At 39.2% G+C, this 21490-nt stretch overlaps 5 protein-coding genes across 5 annotated transcripts; 3 read left to right on the forward strand and 2 right to left on the reverse strand.

Annotated features, from left to right (window-relative positions):
• Positions 1-15: 15 nt before the first annotated feature.
• Positions 16-985, reverse strand: LOC135646041 (protein TIFY 5A-like). The gene is made up of 3 exons (XM_065165127.1): positions 703-985; positions 538-625; positions 16-466 (listed from the first exon to the last, which is right to left on the reverse strand). The coding sequence occupies exons 1-3, from the start codon at positions 840-842 to the stop codon at positions 236-238; spliced, it is 459 nt and encodes a 152-aa protein (XP_065021199.1). The 5' UTR covers positions 843-985; the 3' UTR covers positions 16-235.
• A 3744-nt stretch (positions 986-4729) lies between these two features.
• LOC135646040 (agamous-like MADS-box protein AGL62) lies at positions 4730-5644 on the forward strand. The gene has a single exon (XM_065165126.1). The coding sequence runs from the start codon at positions 4837-4839 to the stop codon at positions 5539-5541; it is 705 nt and encodes a 234-aa protein (XP_065021198.1). The 5' UTR covers positions 4730-4836; the 3' UTR covers positions 5542-5644.
• A 2444-nt stretch (positions 5645-8088) lies between these two features.
• LOC103993615 (uncharacterized) lies at positions 8089-8869 on the reverse strand. Its single transcript, XM_009413745.3, has one exon. The coding sequence runs from the start codon at positions 8821-8823 to the stop codon at positions 8452-8454; it is 372 nt and encodes a 123-aa protein (XP_009412020.2). The 5' UTR covers positions 8824-8869; the 3' UTR covers positions 8089-8451.
• A 1293-nt stretch (positions 8870-10162) lies between these two features.
• On the forward strand, positions 10163-18855 carry LOC135645444 (uncharacterized). Its single transcript, XM_065163820.1, has 8 exons — positions 10163-10426; positions 12223-12279; positions 12450-12502; positions 14810-14861; positions 15551-15610; positions 17666-17731; positions 17983-18025; positions 18661-18855. The coding sequence occupies exons 1-8, from the start codon at positions 10315-10317 to the stop codon at positions 18725-18727; spliced, it is 510 nt and encodes a 169-aa protein (XP_065019892.1). The 5' UTR covers positions 10163-10314; the 3' UTR covers positions 18728-18855.
• A 322-nt stretch (positions 18856-19177) lies between these two features.
• Positions 19178-21119, forward strand: LOC135645443 (pentatricopeptide repeat-containing protein At3g16610-like). The gene has a single exon (XM_065163819.1). The coding sequence runs from the start codon at positions 19311-19313 to the stop codon at positions 20778-20780; it is 1470 nt and encodes a 489-aa protein (XP_065019891.1). The 5' UTR covers positions 19178-19310; the 3' UTR covers positions 20781-21119.
• The last annotated feature ends 371 nt before the right edge of the window (positions 21120-21490 follow it).

A 21490-nucleotide genomic window follows, 5' to 3' on the forward strand; every position in this document is an offset into this window, starting at 1 on the left:
CGAATCGAGCTCGGATTGAAAGGATTTCAATCGATTTAAGAGTCGATTTCATCCATAATCTACAGTGTGTTCGGTGCACATATTACAGTCGTATCATCACAATCGAACTACATGGGAAATATTTCGGCCAATTTCGCCGGAATTAGCATTTGGATCCATTCCAATTGGTTCCTTTGATGCTCGAGAGTTGGCCGTCGCTGACCGGCGAACACCGTACGCTTCCTTGAGACGAAGTCTAGACTGCTGCACCGTCGTAAGGGGGGGAGGAGTCGACCGCCCTCGTCTTCCTGTTCTGCAGAAACCTCTGCAGCGACCGCTTCATCGACAGGCTTCGGTTCAGCACCCGCGGCGGCGCCGGTGCAGGTGGAGGAGGGAGGGGGGAGGAGGAGTCGGGTCTCCGATCGCTCTGCTTCTTCGCCTCGGCGTCCTCCGTCTCTCGCTCGGCCGCGCTTATGATCGCCCTCGCCTGCATGCAACACGACACCTCTCGGTGGTGAGCTCCGCCGTCTCGGGTCGCTCCGACTGTCGAAGACCTACCTGAACCTCCGTGACGTCGCAGACGCACATCTGGCCGTTGTAGAATATGGTGATCGGCTGCTGCGCTGCTGCCTTCTCCTCCGCGCTCCTGCAAACACGAGAAGAACCATGGCGCCGAAACAACAAGCTCGAAGGCAGAGCGAACGTGAACGTACGGGTAGGTACCTGCTGGAACCGGCAGATACGTCGGAGCCGTGATGATACACGCCACCGGGGCTCAGGCTCAGGCTGAGGCTGAGCTCGGTGTCACAGCGGTCGACGCTGCCTAGCGATACGAACAGCAGCAGCAGATCGGTGGCGGTCATGGCGAAAGGATCAACGGTCGCCGATAAGAGGGCTGGTACGCCTCCCCACACAGTCCTTTATAGATCGAGAGACAGAGATAGAGAGAGAGAGAGAGAGCACGAGTTCCTCGTGTGTGGGACAAGTAGGAAGGAGGGGCGCTTGCTTTAAGGTTCTTTAATGGCTATGTTGCTGCTACATGTAGCTCTCCTCGCAGCTTTGGTTTCCTGCATGTCCTGTCCACTTGCGTGTTCTCGAGGCTTTCCAATGTTACTGTTCCACCATGTTTGGAGTGGCAGACAGTACAAGCAGTTAGTTCTATGGACGTTGATTTTTCTTGGAGAAGATTAACGAAAACCATACACAAAACATGACGAAGAAGAAGAAGACGAAGACGAAGACGAAGAAGAACTCCAGATTGGTTGGAGGTGGAGATCATAAATGCAAAGGACACCATATATCGAATATTTTCTCTGTCTCAAGTACTGTAGACGGCGACGTAAATGCAATATTATTATTGGTCGATTGGAGAAGATTAGTCTTTGATCGACACCTCAATCCAAATCACTATTATGATATAATAGTCGGATATATTTTTCAATATTTTATTAAAAAATATTTTTTATTTTAAATTTTTATTTTGAAATATTTGAGTTGTTTACGAGCGAGTACACTTATGATTATCCACTTTCGATGTTATAATATTAAGATTATTTTTATAAAAATAAATATTTTAATATTTTAATATTATATGATATAATTATCGAGTAGAGTTTATCATAATCATACGTAATAAAAACTTCGATTCATTGTGATTTATTATTCATGGAGTAAAAATAAAATAATAAGATGTTGCTAAAACTAAAGAAAGGGCCAAACTTGAGAACAAATGCGATCTCAGATATTTTATTTCTGCAACACAACCTCGTGTTGTGAACTCTTATTTTCTATTATTTATGTGTGGAGTGTTCTCGGACGATTACGATTATGAAATGACTTGACACCGAAGCATGTTCTATCATCATCCTCATATGCATTCCTTTCCTTGAGATCAAATCGAGCAACTTCTCACAGCGTGTTGTGAGTACCCAAGTACAACTCACCTGAAAATAAAACACTTTCTAGGCTCGGTGTCACCCATCGGGAAACCAAAAGAAAAAAACAGAAAACAAAAACATGTTCTACGTATCACCACAAGGCTTTTTATGGCCGAACACAATGAATTAGCGACAAAATAATTATTGTTTCTCCCTTTTTTTCTGTTTAAATAATCATCAATGTGATTTATGATTACGTAACGACAGATCATAAATCGATGGAGATTCATATGTCACATCATGTCATGTATTCCTCTAAATGGGTGACTCGAATCTGATGAATGAGTTTGCTCCCCGTTGTTAAACAATGGGATGGGGTCGAATACAATATCACATAAAATTATGTTAGGATCAAACTTTGGTGTATAATACCACAGAAAAGATGTTGAGATCATTCAAACACGAATCACAATAATGGATTGCTTTGGGATGGTGGGTTGGATTCTTCCTGCTCCCATGTCACGAGTGACGAAGGCAAATGTCGTGAATCATTTTAAAGCAGAAGACTCCAAAGTGCCACGTCTTAGATGGATAATAAAAGAAGAAAAATAGTTTGAATTGTTTTTTTTTATGGAGAATTAGGATTCGCAAAAGATGGATGTGTTGGAATAGATTTAGGAGACTTGTGGGGGAGAATTTTTAGTTTTTAGTTAAGGATTGTTACTTAGTCAACTTAATAGGCATCAAATCAGAATTCCATGTTGGTAATGGTTGAATGATAGACATCTATCCATGCATGGATAATTGCATGATAGTTACGACTCTCTCTCTCTCTCTCTCTCTCTCTCTCTCTCTCTCTCTCTCTCTCTCTCCTCGTGTGGATAATTGCATGGTGGATTGACAAGACATCTATCCATGCGGTCAGCATAATGTTAGGCAGTTGATAGTGAGCACTGCACATCCACTTCAATGTTTGCATCATCTGATGTCCCATAACTTTTAAGTGTTTATACGCAATAGTATTGACAAAAATATTAAGATATGTATTATCGATTTAACTTCTTTTTTTTTTAGGCATCTCTTACTCATACATGATGGAGAATATAAATAAGATGATGTCTTGAGTTAAGCTTATGGATTAATTCACTTATATTAATAAATAAATTTAAAAAAACTTACATAGTGTCTTAAAAAAAACGTCATATAGTTCTTTAATGAAATAATCAAAGATGACACATGACATCATTAATAATATATCTGTACATGAAAAAGATCATTAAAAAAAATTGTTCCAAGAAGTCAAACTTTATGATAGTTGGTGAACTATGTCGAGTGATAGCGATGACGATGACGACGACGATGATGACGTGAGTGTTAATTATTTAAAATTTTATTTTTTTTAATCTAATAATAACAAGGATTGGTTGTAGTTAGTTTGAGTCTACGGAATGGACGTTAGCAATTTTAAAAGTTTATATTTTTTTAGGGTTTCATGAGAAATATAAAAATGTTGAAGGATAAATATGTAAAACTAATTTTCTTTTCTTTTGTCTCTCTCTTGGTCCATTTAAATTAAATTCAAATAGTTATTAAAGCATAATTCAAATGAGCACCAACGAGAAAGCATATATCCAAGTTGAATTTTGAGTGAGTTCAAATCCCAAACACTGAATTGAGTTCCAAACTAACGTAGTGAAATTTGTGGGAACATTGAAACACACTACATTTTATTTAAGCTCAAGGAGTACAAAAATAAGAAAGTGATTAAATGAAAAATATTGTAAGATTAAAAATTAACCCGTAGTACGAGTAAAGTTACATGAACTCACCGCCAATTTAATGGTGTTTCTTTTCCTTGTCATTTGTCCCTATTGACTCTATTTTCTATTCTCTATATTTAATATTATTTTTATTAAAATTATATTTATTCATTCAAAATATATAAATAAATATGTTTTTTTTATAAACGATAAATAATAAAGACGGGATTCAAGCCTAAGACCTTATTTTAAATTATCAATATCTTTACTACCTAAATATAAGACTAATTATGTATTACCAATGTAATTAGATATCTTTAGTATTTCGATCTGTATATTTTCAAAAGTTATATTGAGATCTCTATATTTACAAAAATAAAATATAAAATTATATTTTTAACCGGGATTTTAATGTTTCACTGGCTATAGGAATCCTAATGTAACTTTTGAAAATATAAAGATCGAGATGTTAAATATAACTAATTATAAAAACTAATATATAATTAACCTCTAAATTTACTAACACCTTCAAGTAACCCATATTTGCTTAAATAATCTAGAAAGAAAGAAAAAAAAACAAACAAACATAGGGCTAAGGGAGCTGTGTTATTTGGGGGCCATCCAATCTAGGCTGAGATGAAGCTTCACAACAATGGATTGAGCCCAACTTAAACAAACATATTCGATAAGGAGCCATGCCTATTGCCTTTTAAATAGTCAGATGACAAAATGATGCATATGGTATTGTCAGTTTGTAATTTGGATTTATGAGACGCGTATGAAACACCTACAATGTTAGTTAGTATAATAGTGATCTATTAAGTTTGCTATCCAAATATCGAGGATCTAATACCTCATCCGACCATTGATACCTAATACGTACCATCACCTTCGAAAGATCGAAAGTTGGAGATGTCATCGGGATGAATTTTGAAGGACTGGTTTAACTAATGAACACTACTTACTAATGATAGTAAGCTCATCAGTAATGAGGAATCCGCTCCTGATTTGGAAATCCCACCGTATTATTGGTTGATTATTATTATTAATTGATTTGATTGTAATTGACAGCTACTCCACTAAATCGCATTGATTGATACTTTCCCCCCGCATTACCGTTTTGTGCTACCATCCAAGTATGCACGTGTATATATACGTACCCCTCTCTCTCTCTCTCTCTCTCTTTCTCTCTTGGTTGGTTTCGCTTTGCTTGGCTTCGGATGATGATGCCAAGAAAGAGGAAGACGAGCATGGGGCGCCAGAAGATCGAGATCAAGCGCATCGAGAGCGAGGAGGCGCGGCAGGTCTGCTTCTCCAAGCGCCGCGCCGGCCTATTCAAGAAGGCCAACGAGCTCTCCGTCCTCTGCGGCGCCGAGCTCGCCCTCATCGTCTTCTCCCCCGCCGGCAAGCCCTTCTCCTTCGGCCACCCCTCCGTCGACTCCATTGTCGACCGCTTCCTCTCCCTCGGCCCCGCGCCGGCTCCGCCTCCTCACCCTCACCCTCTCCCTCTCCCTCCCCACGCGGCGGCCGCTTCCGCCGACCGCCGCATGCTCGTCCCCGCGCGGGCGTCCGCGGTGCACGAGCTTGACCGGCAGTACTCGGAGCTGACCGAGCGGCTCGAGGCGGAGAGGCGGAGGCGGGAGGCGCTGGAGGCCGCGCTGAGGGGACAGCGGGGCGCCGCGGCCCACCTGCTAAACGCCAACGTGGAGGAGCTCGGGCTGGCGGAGCTCGAGCAGCTGCAGGGCTCGCTCGAGAGCCTGCGGTGGGACGCCGCCCGGAGGGTGGATCAGCTGGTGTTCGAGGCGCAGACGAGGAGCCTTGTCATGGCCGGAGACGCCGGTGGCAGTGGCTTCGTCCCTACTGCCGAGGGGAGCATGGTGATTCCTCCTCACGGTGGCTTCAACTATGGCTATGGCTCCTTCTAACTGCTGGTCTGGTAGTATGGTTTAGCTTCAGTTCTGTTACTGGTGTCTGCAATAAAACGATTGCAACAGATTCAACAAAGTCTTTATAGACCGTCTTCTCAGTCTAGTCTGTATAAAATGTCATGCAGTTTAATCATAGACTACCTTTTCTTCCAAGTTAATGATCCTGAAATATATAAATATATATATATTGTTAGTCTTTATAGAATGATCATTGTATGCAGATTAATCAGACGCCATATATACCTATGAGACTACAAATGGCTCTGTGAAGCAACCAATAAATTTCATCAGATAAACTGCAGTAGCACAATGTATATACAGTCAACTGTAGCAAAGATATATTTGGGCTTTGAAGGAACACTAAGTAATTAGTAGTGACAAAATATGCACAGCACAGACATATTTTTCTGCGGTGTATTATTGAACCACTGGATTTGTGTACTAAGATAATTTGTTGATCTATAATTTGCTCCCTAGGAAACATGCCAAACCACATGGACTTAAGCCAATGTAGGTGTTATAGATGCCATAGGCCAACCAAAACTGAGGAACAATTTGGGAATCTAGGCATGTAAACCATTTATGTAGCCAAGTCTTGTTTGCAAGATTTATAAGCAAGTCAAGATACAAAAAAATGGAAACCTTACTCAGATATGAACTCCATAAGAAAGGAGTTACCCAAAGTTAAAAATAATCATTACAAGCCAGATTACAATGCTAACAGTATCTCAAAAGGTAAGACAGTTCATTATGAACATGTTCATTTAGGAAGATCACTTGCACAACCATGAACCAAAACTCACTTAAAATGAAAACACAAGGGTGAAAGTACAGGTAAGAGCTTGTTGCAAGTTGAATGGTAGAAGGAAGTTGGAAATAGCAGTCAAGAGATAAAATCTTGCCCGTACTTCACTGCTCTACACTATACTCACTCAAGAAACTTAATAGAATCTTTTTTTCTGAAAGAATTTGTCATGCACAACAGATCCACTACAAGAACCATGGGGCCACTCAACACAAGAATATTGCATAGGCATGATAAGCGAGCTACAGAGAGAAGTTGTCATGCATAGTATGTTACAATACTAGAGAGTTGGATTAACAAGAAAGCACAAAGAAAACAATAGATCAGCAATAAAGCAGATGCCACTTCAAATCAAGCAAGTTTGGTCGCATAGATTGATAGTAAAGATTCTAAACAATGAGAACAATTGTTAGAACATCAAGCATTATACATTTTTGTTTTTTTTTTCAAGAATGTTTGGAAACTGGAACAAGAACATGATAGCACAAAGCAATAGATAGAAGAAAGTATTCCAAAACTTGTTGGCAGAAGACTCCTGTCAAAATTATATTCCGGTAGGTAGTTCACATAAAAGAACAAATAAACTACATGACTAAATTTACAATACCCAGTAGAAAAGGGAAAAGAAAACCAGCTATAATATATAATCAGATGAGAATAACCCTTGATTAATCACATTAATTGCACTACAAAGTCATTTCTGTAATCTGTATTTGTCAATAGTGCAATATCTTTTAAAAGCAAGACTTCTTGAGTAAGATAAGATGCTGATATTAAGAATTGTTCGCAATAAATAAAATTAAATGATGTCCCATTTCAGACACTTCTGTATGATTCGTAATCAATTAACGCATGGATTTCAATGTTGACATCCAACAAGTGGATAAATATTCCAACATGCATTGACACCACAGCAAAGAAGTGGCTTTCAAAGCTGACACCACAGTCATAACTAAGAGCCTAGATGAACTTGCATATTCCAATTACATAGTGGCATTCAAAGTTAGATATTAATCAATCACAATAAATATGTTAAACACACATGGAAGCCACAATCACTATTAAGATCCCACATGACCTTGCACATTCCATTCACAAAGTAGCAGTGTGGTACAGCTAGCAACACAATCCTCAGAATAAGATATGAAGTTGCATCTTAAACCCCTGACCAAACAATTCAAGAACATTCATCTCATCAAACAATCCCACAACATCCATGAGATTTAACAAATAAGCAAAAAGAACTCTTTCTTATGGAGCAAGAAGTACTTGTAGATAAAAAGTATTGAAGAGCCTAATAATATTTAACACCAACAACATTTGCTCACAGAATTCAACTCGTTTTTTCTCACAAGCAGACTGATGCTATGGCATGGGCTTCTGTTAAACAGATGTCTAAAATTACTATAAAACTTGCAGTAACATAAGACAAATAATCACAATAAAACTTGCAATTAACTGATAGTTTTATTTACATTGTGAGGAGGGCAGAATAATAACAATGCAACAGGAACTTTGCTTAGTATGAAGTGGGTCTTACTTATCAGAGATGGCAGCTTCCGTTGAGTCTTTATGAGTAAACACATCATCTAGCCAATCATTGTCCTACAAAAAGTGTGTTAACAGTCAAACAAGACCGATGAGTAATGAAGTCCAGTTCAAAGAGCAGCCAACAAGAGCAATAATTAGCATTCCTGTGAAGCACATAAGCAATTAATAAGCATTTAGGCACCGCTGCTACTTGCTCAAATTGTCCCAACATTGCAGATCAATGTTCCGGAAAAAGAATAGTGATGATTCACAGTTTCCAGCAAACATGATGAGAACCGAAACTATCATACAGAGAGATCCGCCTATGGATTATGGAGAGAACAAAGGTTGTGTATTTTTCTAAGGAAACATGTTTCGCATTTCCAACGTCAGATCTGCACAGAATCCGGTTTCGAATGCTTCTAAGAAAGAAGAAAAACCTAACCCCAACTCACAGGGAGAAGTTAGACTCTCGGTGTTATTAGGTCCCGATCTGTCAGAACCAAACAATTAGAGGGGAAAGATTACACAGATCTACGCACAATCAGAACCCCAACAGGTTCCTCCCCAGCTCAGTGCGCGGCGACCAGATCCACGCCGAAGGCGTCCAAGAAGGGATCGGGGAGCTCCGGGCTCGAGGGGGCGTAGATGAAGGACTTGGCGGCGGCGAGCTTCTTCCGCTGGACGAACCGCGGGCCGCGGGTCCTAGCCGCAAAGCAAGGGAGGAGCCCTTCGATCTGAGCGGCGGCGGGCGGCGGCGGCCCGAGGGAGGGGGAGGAGGGGGGCGAGAGGCGGGGGAGGGCGGCAGATCGGGGGGATCTGGCGTTGCTAATCCTGGAGTCCCTGAGGCGGGCGAGGGCGCCAGGCTTCAAGAAGCGGTGGAGCCGCTCCTCGATCCGGGAGGACGAGGGCGAGGGGTTCGGGCTCCGGATCCTCCGATTCATAGGGGGGGAGAGAGATCGAAGGGCGGAAAGCGGGATCGAGGGAGAGGGTTTCGTGGGGGAGATAAGGAGGGTGGGGGAGGGGATTTAAGGGCGAGCGGGGATGCGGCAAAGGCGGGAGTTTTAAGGAGGGAACGCGATGTAGGGCTGCGTGGTATTCAATTGGAGGGCGGGACTGTTGCCTTTTTTTGCCTGTACGGTGTTTTCCGTGTGATTGTTTGCATCTTTTTCTGGCCTCATCTGCCAAAGAGGATGAAAGAGGCACGTGCGCACGTGGGCACGTGGGGATGAAAGGTGGTGAAGGCAAAAACCACTAAAAAGATGGATTAAAAATTACATTAATGTTATATTTGTGCATTATTATTATTTTGCATATGTGGGATTCATCTTAGTTGATTAAATTGGAAAATGCATTTGCTGCAGCACATTAGTACTTTTAAAGGTTCATCCCCTATATATATATATATATATATATATATATAAAGTGATAATATAATTACTTTTAAGGGATTCATTCAATTATATGTAAGGTAAGTGACTTATGATATATGTTGAATCGATATATTAGTTAAATATGAATAATATGGCATAGAGAAAGATATTGACTTGATATCGATTTCAAAATAAATTATTATTTTATAATCATAGACTCGATGAATTAGGATATGATCACATGAGTCAATACAATTCACATAATATTTTTTTTTGATCATAATGACTCATAGTCAATGTGCACGGCACGGGAGTGAGTTTGCTTGATCGAGATGCGAGCCTCGAACTCTTCTAATCTAATAAAGGATAATTCGATTGATCGGACAATTTGATCAATCGAACATTAGTACAATTGTTTTGGAGGATGAGCATACCCATACAGTTTTATCTTTTCGGAGAACATATAAACTTAAAAAAACAGATACCTGACAGGCTTATGAGCCATTGATTCAGACTAAATACCTTTTGTCATATGTGATGGATTAAATGCGTGCAGATAAAACATATGGGTATCATGGACGAAGGCCCATCTGATCAGTGATGCTAGAAATTGATTGCATTTCATGTATGATTTAATGCAGAAAGTAAAAAAGTATCTCATTGGAAGACTATGAATACAATTAGAGATATTTCTATAATAATTACTAATTTTGGGGAATTTTAATGCACACGCAATTATAGAGAATGTGATGAGACAGTACGTTCGGCTGCTAAAAATGGTCCAGACGAAGATTCCCTGTGTGATTCAGACAGGATTTACGGTTTTCTTACGTCACCTTATCTCATGGACCACAACGCTCGGAACTCGATCGAGCCTAGCCATGTTCGCGAGTACCGCAGCTCGAAAGAGGCGACTACACCATTGGAGACCTTTCCGCGGGCCTTTTTTCTATCAGGGGAATTCTCCCGAGCAGCGAGGCGGCGCAAATTGCAGCTCCGCTCTCGTTCCATTCTTCCCCCTTCTCATACCTCGCCTTTTCTCCGTGGATCGGTTGAACGCGGATGTCGAAGCTCTTCTCCAAGTTCTTGGGGTTCTTCAGCTCCCGGACGCTGGTCGGCGTCGACAAGGTCGGCAATCGCTACTTCACCCGCGTGGAGGAGATCGACGGAATCAGTAAGCCAACCCTAAATCTCTTTTTCTCGCTTGGTTCTCGAATTGATTAGCGATTACCATTTCGAGGTAATGGTTTATCCACAAATTGCACCCAGGAGCTCTTTTGATCTGGTGTACATGTGTTATGAAGCGATCGACAATCTGTTAAACAAATAAGCCAAGGCTTGTTGTTGACGAAATTATAATCTTAGATTCCGTAATTATACACCGAAGACATTTATACAAGTTGCAACTTTTGCATATTTTTTGGAGAGGGTCACTACGGTTAATTTGAATCCTTATCCAGATGTCCAAACAGTAGAATGACAAATATGAAAGCCAAATATTTGGTGAATTATTAGATATCCACAATCCGTTGGCTTAGTAGACATGCAATTGTGTGCAAACGACGAATGCAAAGAAGTTGATGCTCAAATGCAATGAAGTATCTCATGCAATTATACAAGCTTGCAGTAGTGTATGGACCTATTATCAGATTTTGCTACACATACATAATGTAATCACAAGAAAAACTTGAGATAAAAATTTTGTTGAATAGAAGGGATGCATTCTGTTTCTCTAAAATTGTGAAATAGCAGATGCATATCTTGTGCCCTAATCAGTGATTTCCTGCAAATCAAGTCTTAGATTTGCTGCTTAATAAATATAAGATACACAACAAAGAAAATATTCTGGCAGAAGAAAAATCTATGATGTAAAAGAGCATATCAGAAAAAATATATGGTAGAAAAAGGGATCAGGCAACAATTTGTGGTTTAATTATTAGTAGAGGGAAACATGGAAGTGGTTAAAACAAGGGTCCCCATGCAAACAACTGAATCGCTCTTGATTTTTCTTTCTTTTCCCCTTACTGGAGCCAAAATTCCCTAGATGCATAACTTATTTGTCACAAGGATAACTGTTGGCAGAGGCACGCTATTATTATGCAAGGATACTAGGGTTCTATTGGGAGATTTTCCTCATCATGGTGAGAGTATCACGTAAGGAAGATTAAAAGAAGCTGGTGGTGGAGAAAAAGCATGACATAATCAAGAATCAGATACAATCCAATCGTTTGCTGGTTTTCCCTATCCTGCCTACGGCAAGGAGCTTTAAGAATAGCAGCAAGCCAGCAAATAAGGAAGTGAAGTGCTGCTATCACATGACATGGTTGTCGTTTGCATGAGGGGTAGAACCAGAGATCAAGACCATGAGCTCATTGAGTCTCACTTATGTTTCTTTTGGATTATTTAGATATATAAGTAGGATTTGCATTTACATCAGTGAAGTATGAAAGTCATATATATGCCTCAAAACATTAAAAATTTTGAGCCCCTCAAAACATTTAAGATTCTAAAACTTCTAGAACTTCCAAAATTTTTGGCCAACCAAATGTATTTTGCTGCATGAAACATGGATTATGATGTATATTTTCAGTGTCAAGTTTGGTTTCACTAGCTTGTAATATTCCAAATAATTAATTTGTGATTATGTAAAGGTTATTTGGCTTTTTGTACTTTTACATCAAAAGAATGTGTTTGCTTTACTATGTATACTTGATCTTATGTGGAAACTTGATCTGGGGTTGCTGTTTAACTTAGATCTGTTAGGATAAAAATATCTTTATATGTTGCATTACTGTGGTCTTAATAACAATTCTGGTAAATGAAGCTGTGTCAAGCTATAATCCATTCTTGATAAAAGCCTTCTACAGGTATAAAATGCACTTAAAGTACTTTGTTTAAAAAAAAAACACAGAGTGAGTGACATGTCCATGCCTTGTTTTCTATGTTAATTTCATTCTATCATATTACTAGTGAAGGAGAAAAGATGGGTGATTTTCAAAGGTGAGGAGGATCCCACATCCATTCCAGGTGAGTCAAATAACTATTCCTTGTTTATCTTCATATTTCAAGAACACCCTCAACCTGTTGGGAAGAATCATTTTTTGTACGTGGCCACATACATTCAGAGTTCATTACAAATGTCTTAATTTTGATAAACTAATATTGAAAGCTACTTGCTGTGTTTATGATGATTTCAGTTGAGTGGATCTGCTGGTTGAATGGCCAAAGAACGAAAGCTCCAACTCCAGAGGCAAGAGCACATAGAACTAATTTGCTTGACAGAAACAGTATTTGGACTCTTTTTGTGGAAGCTTGAACATTTTCTTTTCATCAATTAGGATACTCATTTGTTGTGCTAGAGGACTAAAGGTAATCTTTTTCCTCAGTTTGAATTGAAAGGCTAGACATGCTCATAAGTCATAACAAAACTAAGCCAGTCCACAAGAAGGTGAAGAAGGAAATACAATGATTACAAGGAACATCCAAGATTCCCTCTTTAATATAACCATCAAATGAAAATTTGTAAGATATCGCACTAAATATGCTCAATAAAGTTTGGTCCTTAAAGAATTGTATTATCATGCTTTCTGTTCTTTACCTGAATCTGGGTCTCTCAATGAATCAATAGATTGGACCTAGGTGCTAGCTTTAAACTTCACTATCTCTTCCTAACAAGGAGTTTGACCCTGCAGTGTGGCGGCATGCTGAGTGACATCTAGCATTAAACACAGTTCATTTGTCAACATAATATTTAATTGACATCAACTATAAGATTTGTTGGATTTTCAGTCTGGTTGGAAGGTCTGGGAGTAAGTAAAGACGCACATGCCAAAAAGATCCTTTGACAGATTTTGTTCTTTTGAGACAGGATCTGCACCATTTCCTCATGGGATGGTTCAGATTCTCCATTTCACTCAGTTCAGCACTGTGCCTGAATCTATATTCTTTCCTCTTCAAAACGACAAATCCTCCATCAAATTTTAGATTAAGAAAACCAACGAAAAGCCAACATTGACAATGGGGATGATTTGTTTCTATTTTTTGCACAAAACATGCCTTTTTTTTATGATAGACCATGTTCACTTGGAGCTGGATGCATTCCCTTGCTGAACCTTATTACACCTTTTAAGTTAAATCTCCATGGCAACAATTGCTTCATTTATTTCGAAACATAAACATCAATTAATACAAATCATTCTACTTCTTATCCTTCATCTTTTCTTATATATCCTTCTTCTCTTGTTGCATTTCTTTTAGCACTTGATGCATTCTAGACCAGGGTTTGCCGTACCGAGCCGTACCGCCCGGTACGGGCGGTACGTACCGGTCCGACAAGTTGTCGGTACGCACTGTAGCGCACTGTAGCAGTGTAGCGCACTGTAGCAGTGCTACAGTGCTCGGTACACCTCGGTATACCGGTCGGTACACCCGTACCGTACCGTACCGAGCATGAGTCGAAACGCCGGTACGGTACGGTACGGCGAACCTTGTTCTAGACACATGTGGAAGAAAGTCAAATATCAAAATAGCAGTCAATTAATGTTATTGTTATTATCCTTAATATCTCCATTTGTTAATCCTATATTTCTTTATTTATGAATATCAAAATTGTGCACAAAAAATTGTCCATCATGTTTAACTGCTTATCCCTGTTTCTAACCAGTTTAATACTGTGTTTAATTGAAGCTCACAGCTACAAACTTATGATGCCTGCAATTAATCTGGTTTTAAGTGATTGGCAGAGATGATAGACAAAAGTTTCTATTTGTTTTCTGTTGTTGCCAAAATTGTCATCGTTTTCTTCTCTAGCAAATAAAAGTTAGCGTAGTGAAGTTTTCACTAACTACTATTTCATTGCCAATACTCTATGTCCTTGATTAGTGGGTCCTCATGATTACTTGCAGGCATTTTGGAGGTCAATTATAGATTTTCTGGTAACAACTTTGTTACAAAAAGGTTCTACCAAAATTAACTTTTAGAGCTTATTCAGATCACAAAGTGATCTAAAGTATTCAAATAACTTATATAGAACAGTAGTATAAACCGTCCAAGTATGCCATATGTATCCTGCTGTAAATCCTGCGGTCATGACAAAAATACATATTTGTCGGAAAAAGTGAAACTAGGATTAAGAAAAAAATAACGGAAAGAGTACTGCTCTAAAAGCTGAATAAATGATCCCATGTAGCCATGCCTCTCAAATTCTTAATAGAAACGTTGCTTAATTGACTGATTGAAAAGCAAGTCAAGATCTACCAATTTCATACGCCAATGATTATGTGCCATCTCCAAGTGGAAGTTTTATAGGGTCATTTATTCATCCTCTGCATTATTAGTGACTGCATAGAACAGATAAAAATTCCCAAGCTGTAGCTGAAAGCCTGAAACTTTCTAACTTGTACTGTCTGCCTATTTATTTACTGCATTTGTTTGTGTTTTTCTTTTGCCTTCATCATTATTCAGTTATTTGCTATATCTTAATTTAAGAGTTACTTTTAATAGAAACATGTATTAGTTTGTTGCATTATCTGATAGAATTGTTGGTCAATGTTTACAGGAAATGATTGAATTGGACGCCAGGCGCGAACTTGTTAAACAAAATATTGCAAGTATGTAATTATAATTTTTATTTCAATCTGATTACCCTGGTTATGATAGCTTTTTTGCTGGATAGGGCATAAAATATAATTACTACCAGAAATTACAAAAAACATTAACTATCTAAATATCGAGTTGTTGGGTCTATGTTGTCATAATTGCTGCCCTATAAATCTGAAAGCACTGTTGTTTTCCTTATAGAAGTTTTTCATGATTTGAATTCTGTTGCAGTCTCATTTATGCTGATGGTTTTCTTTTCCTTGATCATCTAAAGTATGTTTAATGGGGGATCAAATTGCTCTTGTGGTTGCTTGTAAAACAAATTTAACAGTCCACCCTCATTAATTCATGTGCCACACAATCACATTCTTCCCTCTCCTTGCACTTTTGCTGATGCCAAGCAATCTGATTAACTGCTTGCAAAGGAAATGTGGTTTTGGTAGTAACATATAGTCTTGTATGGACATCTCAGATGCTTAACATATAGTTATGTAATGATCTTTTTTTTTTTGGCTTAATCCATGCAGTCACGCATAAAGGTAATGTAAATAATCAGGCATACATATTTGTCTACTAATTTTATTTTTTATTACTGCTGAGGGACTGCTTTGATCCTCTTTCTTCTAAACCCATAACATCACTTAATGTGCATCAGCATCACTTAGTTAAGAGGCATTACTGATATCTATTCTTTACAAAGTTCTGAAGAAGAAAGAGGAAGAGGAAAGGAAGTCCGGTGTTCGAAAAAGCAAGAGCATAGGTAAGCTAGTTTTCTTATGTTTACTAGCTTGTGGATTGGATGTTGGCCAAGAACCACAATTTTAGATGTCTTGTTCCTGAAATTTATTTCATTCTTTAACAGACAAATCAGTGTTTATATATTTCCCAACTGTTTTGCATGTACAATAGGAAACTCTATCTGTAATATCAATTATTTACAGGATTCATTACTATTAGAGAAGGGATTTTTGACTTTTGCTTCAAAGAACTATGAAGGTCCCTAGTCTGTACAAGGATAATTATTGCAATCCCATTTTTTATGATAAATTGATGCATTTCTTTAGTTATTTACATATTTAATCCAAAAGGAATGTGAAAATCCAACTTATGCTTATTAATGTGTTTTGAGCCAAAAAAAGAACCACTTGCTTTTGCCTTAATAGTTTACCTCTAATTGGAAGAAATGATGAAACAAAATGTGCTTAACCAAGGATAGCATCAGATTACTTGAGCATCTTGTTTATCAATTCATTCTACTGCTTAATTAAGCTCTTGAATCATGTTCTAGAATTCTTCTATCTGGTAATAGATGTGAGGCTAGCATGAAGGCATGTGCTGGAACCATAATGTAGGAAGATTAAGCTTTGAAACCCATAAGTAGATTAACTGGAGATTTGTAGCAAGAATTTTGATTTATCTATCTGAAAATTTATGTAGACAAGCTAAGGAAATGTGAACTTTGTAGTGCCCACCTGCTTAACCAAATGCAGTAGAAACTAGAGTTGTAAAGTTTGATGACCTGAAATATTGTGTATGAATCCTGATTTGTATTTAATAAGTTTATCTAATCAGGCATGGAAATGGGTTCACTAGATGTACTTAAATTCCATATTAAACCTGGATCTAAAGATTATTTGTTTCAGATCCGAACCAAATCTGGCCAAATGACATTCTTGGTAAAATGAAAAGAAAAATGTTGAGGGAGGGATTATAGTGGTTGTTGATGATGATTTCCTTTTCTTTACCTTCCTTTTTGTGTGGGTTACAGAGAGAGGTTATGTAGGACAAGCTAAATAGATCTAAAATTGATGCAAAATTAAATTATTTTGTTTATAATCTAATATCGTTTACAACAACTGGATATCAAATTGTGAAGGCAAGTAAGCATTTCATGGCAAAGTTTGTTTCAGGGTTGTGAAAAAGGGGTTAATGTGGTAACTCAAAGGCATAATTTTCTCAAAATAGAAAGTATTATGTTTCTGGTAACCTTTTGAAAAGAGAATAAGCTTTGTATATGCATTAAACACATAAAAAAAAACACTCAGCAAGAATCAATGGTCAATGTATGATGAAGCTCATTTTGGAAGTGTTCCCAAGTCCCAAGCACAAGAAGAGTTTGCCCTTCTGGATTTGGCTAACCAATCATTTGTTCTATTAGCTTTGCTAGGTACATGGATGAGTCTACAAAATAATAACACCTTCTAATGAGGATTTAAAATTAATAATTATGGTTCTTCTATTCCAGGAAATGCCTTGGTTAGGAGATGCAGCCAAACCTTCAAATCAAATTTGATTTTAGTATATGCACCCTTTTTCTAAATCTCGAAGTTTCTCATGCATAGCCCAAGTTTTGACATTAACGAAAGTCCCAAAAGACATCTGCTACACATTAAAACCATCCAGATCGTTTCTCAATTGTAACTTTGTGGGGGAGATCTTAAATTTGAAGATACAAACTAGCAATTAGATTAGGGAATGACAAGAAATCAATGCTAGACATATTGTCTAGCCTGTATTCCTGCAAAGAGTCTTTTTAGATGGGAAATTGATGGGCTTGGGTGTAGGCTAGCAATATTCATCTCAAGGACATAGATGTGCAGTGGCTGATCAAACACATAATTGTGATATCAATTAGAAGTCATTTAATCGATTGATTATCGTGTTTCATGTGATTTGTATTTATGAATCACGAGGATGTAAATATTTTATTTGCTGATTGGTAAAGAGTTTTGGATCTGTGAACTTGAAGAATTTTCTCTAACCTTTTTATTTTGCTTGGTTAACATACTTGCTGACCATTGAACTGTGGGTAAAGGTGGATCTCCAGACCTGAGAAGTTTCATTCAGCAATTTCCTGATGCCTCTTTTGCTCCTAAAAAAGGTAGGTTCTATCTGTTAACATAGCCTAATTTTCACCATGTAGATAACATGCAGTTTTCATCTCATTTGACACTTCGTCCTACCATGATTGTTTCTAGTTGTTTTTCAAGCAACCTTATACTTTGGCGCTGCAGTGCTAGCTATTGATATTGATCTTAAAGATGAGATGATTATATTTATTTATCGAAATGACACACCACACTATTAAGCCTATTTTGAATTGTGGTTTTTTTTTAATATGTGCATGATCAGATGAAGTATCAGATGGAAAGGATGTTGCAAAGAAAGAAGAAAGGTATGTTTAAATTAATCTTCATTTAAGCAAGTCATTGTGATGTCTCATATTGAAGCTTAGTTATCTTAAATCTCTAATGTCATATGCACTTTTTAGTTTTTAGTACCTAGATTGAAAGCCAGCTGTTTGCAGTCAAACCATAGATCAGTAAAATGCTCAGCTTTGGTACATACCGATTGTTTGCTGAAAGTCAACCATTTTATCCTAGTTGTGTTTAAACTTTCCTTGTTTTGTATCACTCCTTTGGTTGTATTCTGCTGTAGCTTTGTCTGCAACAATCTAAGCTTTCATTTCACTTAAATATCTACAAGTGCCATTAGTTAATAACTTAAAACCGATGTGTATTAGTATCTTGTCAAATTAGAAGTTTCTAAGTGTATGACAGAATATGTTTGTTCTACAATGCAACAATTATGATCTAAGAAGTGACAGATAACAGATAAGAAAATACTTGCCTGAGTGGCTTGTCCAGTTTACATCAATAATTGCCTTGACAATCAATCAGCACTGCAACTACGAATAATTTTGCTCTCAAGTCTCAACTATGTTTTATGTTTCATACCAAATTTGAATCATGCATCTGTAGCTCAATCTCCAGCATAAGAATCCATTCTAACCAGAAATTTTCATTTCAGGTCTACAGAGCCAACAGGATCCGGCAAAACCTTCAAACCAGGAGCATGGCAGCCACCATCATCATGAAAGCCAACTTCACATTACCCAAGAGACCCTGTAATTTGATTCTTAGTATAGTCAACTCGAGCCATAAACCGCAACGAAAGCTGAAGGCTTTCTTTGTCCCATTAGATTTCTTTCATTCCCCAGCAAAATTCTTTTTGTGATGCCTCAGCTGGTAAACCCTGCCACTGCATGAAATCATGAAGCCTCAAGTCACACGTACCGAAGACGCTGCTCCAACCTCGTGCAACGGTAGACTTCCGCTACTGTCTACTATAAATTAAGGTATGGAATTCTTTTATGGTGGCGAAAGACGCACTACTTAATTGTATTCAAACTCACAATCTGATACTTAAGCATCATCTCATTCTATGCAACTGAGAGAGTTGGAAACCAATAGGTCAGTTCACCCGCCATGTCGACGTGTAGCCGCATCGCGGCCGCGGAGGAGACGAACAGGCGTTCATTCTCCGCGGAGGGGTGCGCCGGGAACGCGGCGAACAGGGTTGTTCGGAAACACCGAACCAGTAGCCGACACGTGGACAGAGATGATGCGGCCCGGCGTTGACTATAAGTAACCGCCTTATGCGGTTGACGCACGACTCTCATGGGCGGACTGCACAAGTTTAGACCACCAACGAAACTCTTCGGTCTTCACCTCCATCGTACCCATCTCTCTTCCTGCACCAACGGCAACCGCCGAACCCCGCACTGGACCTCGTCAAACCACATCCTCCAGAATCATCCTCGCTTACTCTCCCTCGAGGCTTGCCCCTCGCTTCCCGGCCTTCGAGCCACCCTCGCCTTCGCCGTCGTCTCCGGTCTCTTCCACAACCCCTTCGTCTCGAGCCGCCTCCTCCTCCACGCCACCTCCTTCGACTTCGCCTTTTCCTCCCTAATTTTTCGATGTATGGAATCTCCGAACCTTTTCTCCTGGAACACCGTCATCAGAGCCGCCGCGGCCTCTGACGACCGGCGCCCCTCGGTCGCCTTCTCCCTGTACGCCGAAATGCTACAGAGAGCCACTCTTCCAGATAAGTACACCTTCCCTTTCTTGCTCAAGGCCTGCCGTTCCCCCTGTGATCTTGGTTATGGCAGACTATTCCATTGCCATGCATTGATCTTCGGTCTCGGCAATGATGCATTCATGCAGACTGCACTCATGTCGATGTACTTATCGTGTGGGCATTTAGTTGACGCACGTCACGTGTTCGATGAGATTACTCAAAGGGATGTTGTCGTCTGGACTGCGATGATCTCGGGTCTGGTCGATAGATGTTGCCATGAGGATGCTTTTGGGGTGTTCAAAGAGATGAGAATGTTCGACCAAGATGTCACTCCTAATGTGGCGACCATGGTTTCAGCCATGTCGGCGGTTGTGGGCTTAGGGTCTTTGGCTCTTGTCAAGAGCTTGCATGCTAACATGGAGAAGGTAGGTTTGGAAGGCGATGTCTTTGTTAGGAATTCACTGATCGATGCATATGCCAAATGCGGAAGCATTGCTTGTGCCTTGCAAGTGTTTGATAGTATGAGTGTAAAGGATTTGCATTCTTGGACAGCCATGATAACGGCTTTAGCTTCGCATGGCCTTGGCAGGGAGGCCATTGAAGCATACTCGAGGATGTGTGAAACGGGTGTGTTGCCAGATTCCACTACTTTCATTGCTGTCCTTTCTGCTTGCAGCCATGCTGGATTAGTGAATGAGGGGATTGAGATCTTTAATTCTATGGAAAGGGCTTACAAAGTTGTTCCCGAGCAAAAGCATTACGGATGCATGGTGGATCTTTTGAGTCGGGCAGGCCTCTTAGCTCGCGCATACGATTTCATCATAAGAATGCCCATGAAACCCAATTTGGCGATACTGGGTGCTTTATTGAGTGCATGTAGAGCTCAGAATGACTTAGAACTAGGTGAACTTGTTGCGAAGAAAATTGAGTCATTATGCCAATATAAGGGAGGTGCAGATGTCCTTTTATCTAACATGTATGCTGATCAGCAACGATGGCACGGAGTGGTTTCTATAAGAGAAGCAGCAAGAAAGGATGCAAAAAAGCCTCCTGCACAAAGTTGGATTTGAGGCGGGAACATACTTGATAATTTCTTGGTTGAATTCTGGTCACATCCGCATCCTAATTAGATGCTTTCACTGCAGGAGGGTCGAGAAGGTTCTTTGATATATGGCTTCTCTCTTCATGTGCTTGATCCTCTCTCATAATGGAATGCCCCAGTGGGAATGGAAGTAGCTTGATAAACTGCAGAAAGACAATGCAAGGTCTTTATGAAGCTTCTCAATTTCAAGTAGAAGTGGCTGATAGGACAAGGCTTTAATGATGATGGAGATTGGTACCAGTTGTTCTCTACCTGTGATTTTTAGAGCTTAATTTTGATGAATAAATAAGGAGATCTAGTGTCAACATGCCTTATTTTTCTAGCAAAGCAATTTTGGAATTATGTCTTCATGATGCCAAAGCTGCTTGCTATTCATCATAAACATCAGAGGTTATGCGGATGAGAACGGAATTGCAAATTGAAAGTATTTATTTATTTCCATTGATTAGTTTATAGATGGAACTGGGAATTTAAGATATTTCTTTGTTTCCTTTGACCTTTATGGAACATTGGGCAGAGAGAAAACATGGACTTTAGTAAAGCATATGCTTCAAACTAAGCTAGGATTAATCCATGGAGATTGATAGCAGTCACCCAGGGAGATTTTGGTATATTGCATCTCATGATTTGTACATGGAATGACTTGAGTGTGTTGGTCTTGGAAAGAACATATAATGT

Source organism: Musa acuminata, chromosome BXJ3-8 (genome assembly GCF_036884655.1).
Source record: "Musa acuminata AAA Group cultivar baxijiao chromosome BXJ3-8, Cavendish_Baxijiao_AAA, whole genome shotgun sequence".
Taxonomy (NCBI): domain Eukaryota; kingdom Viridiplantae; phylum Streptophyta; class Magnoliopsida; order Zingiberales; family Musaceae; genus Musa; species Musa acuminata.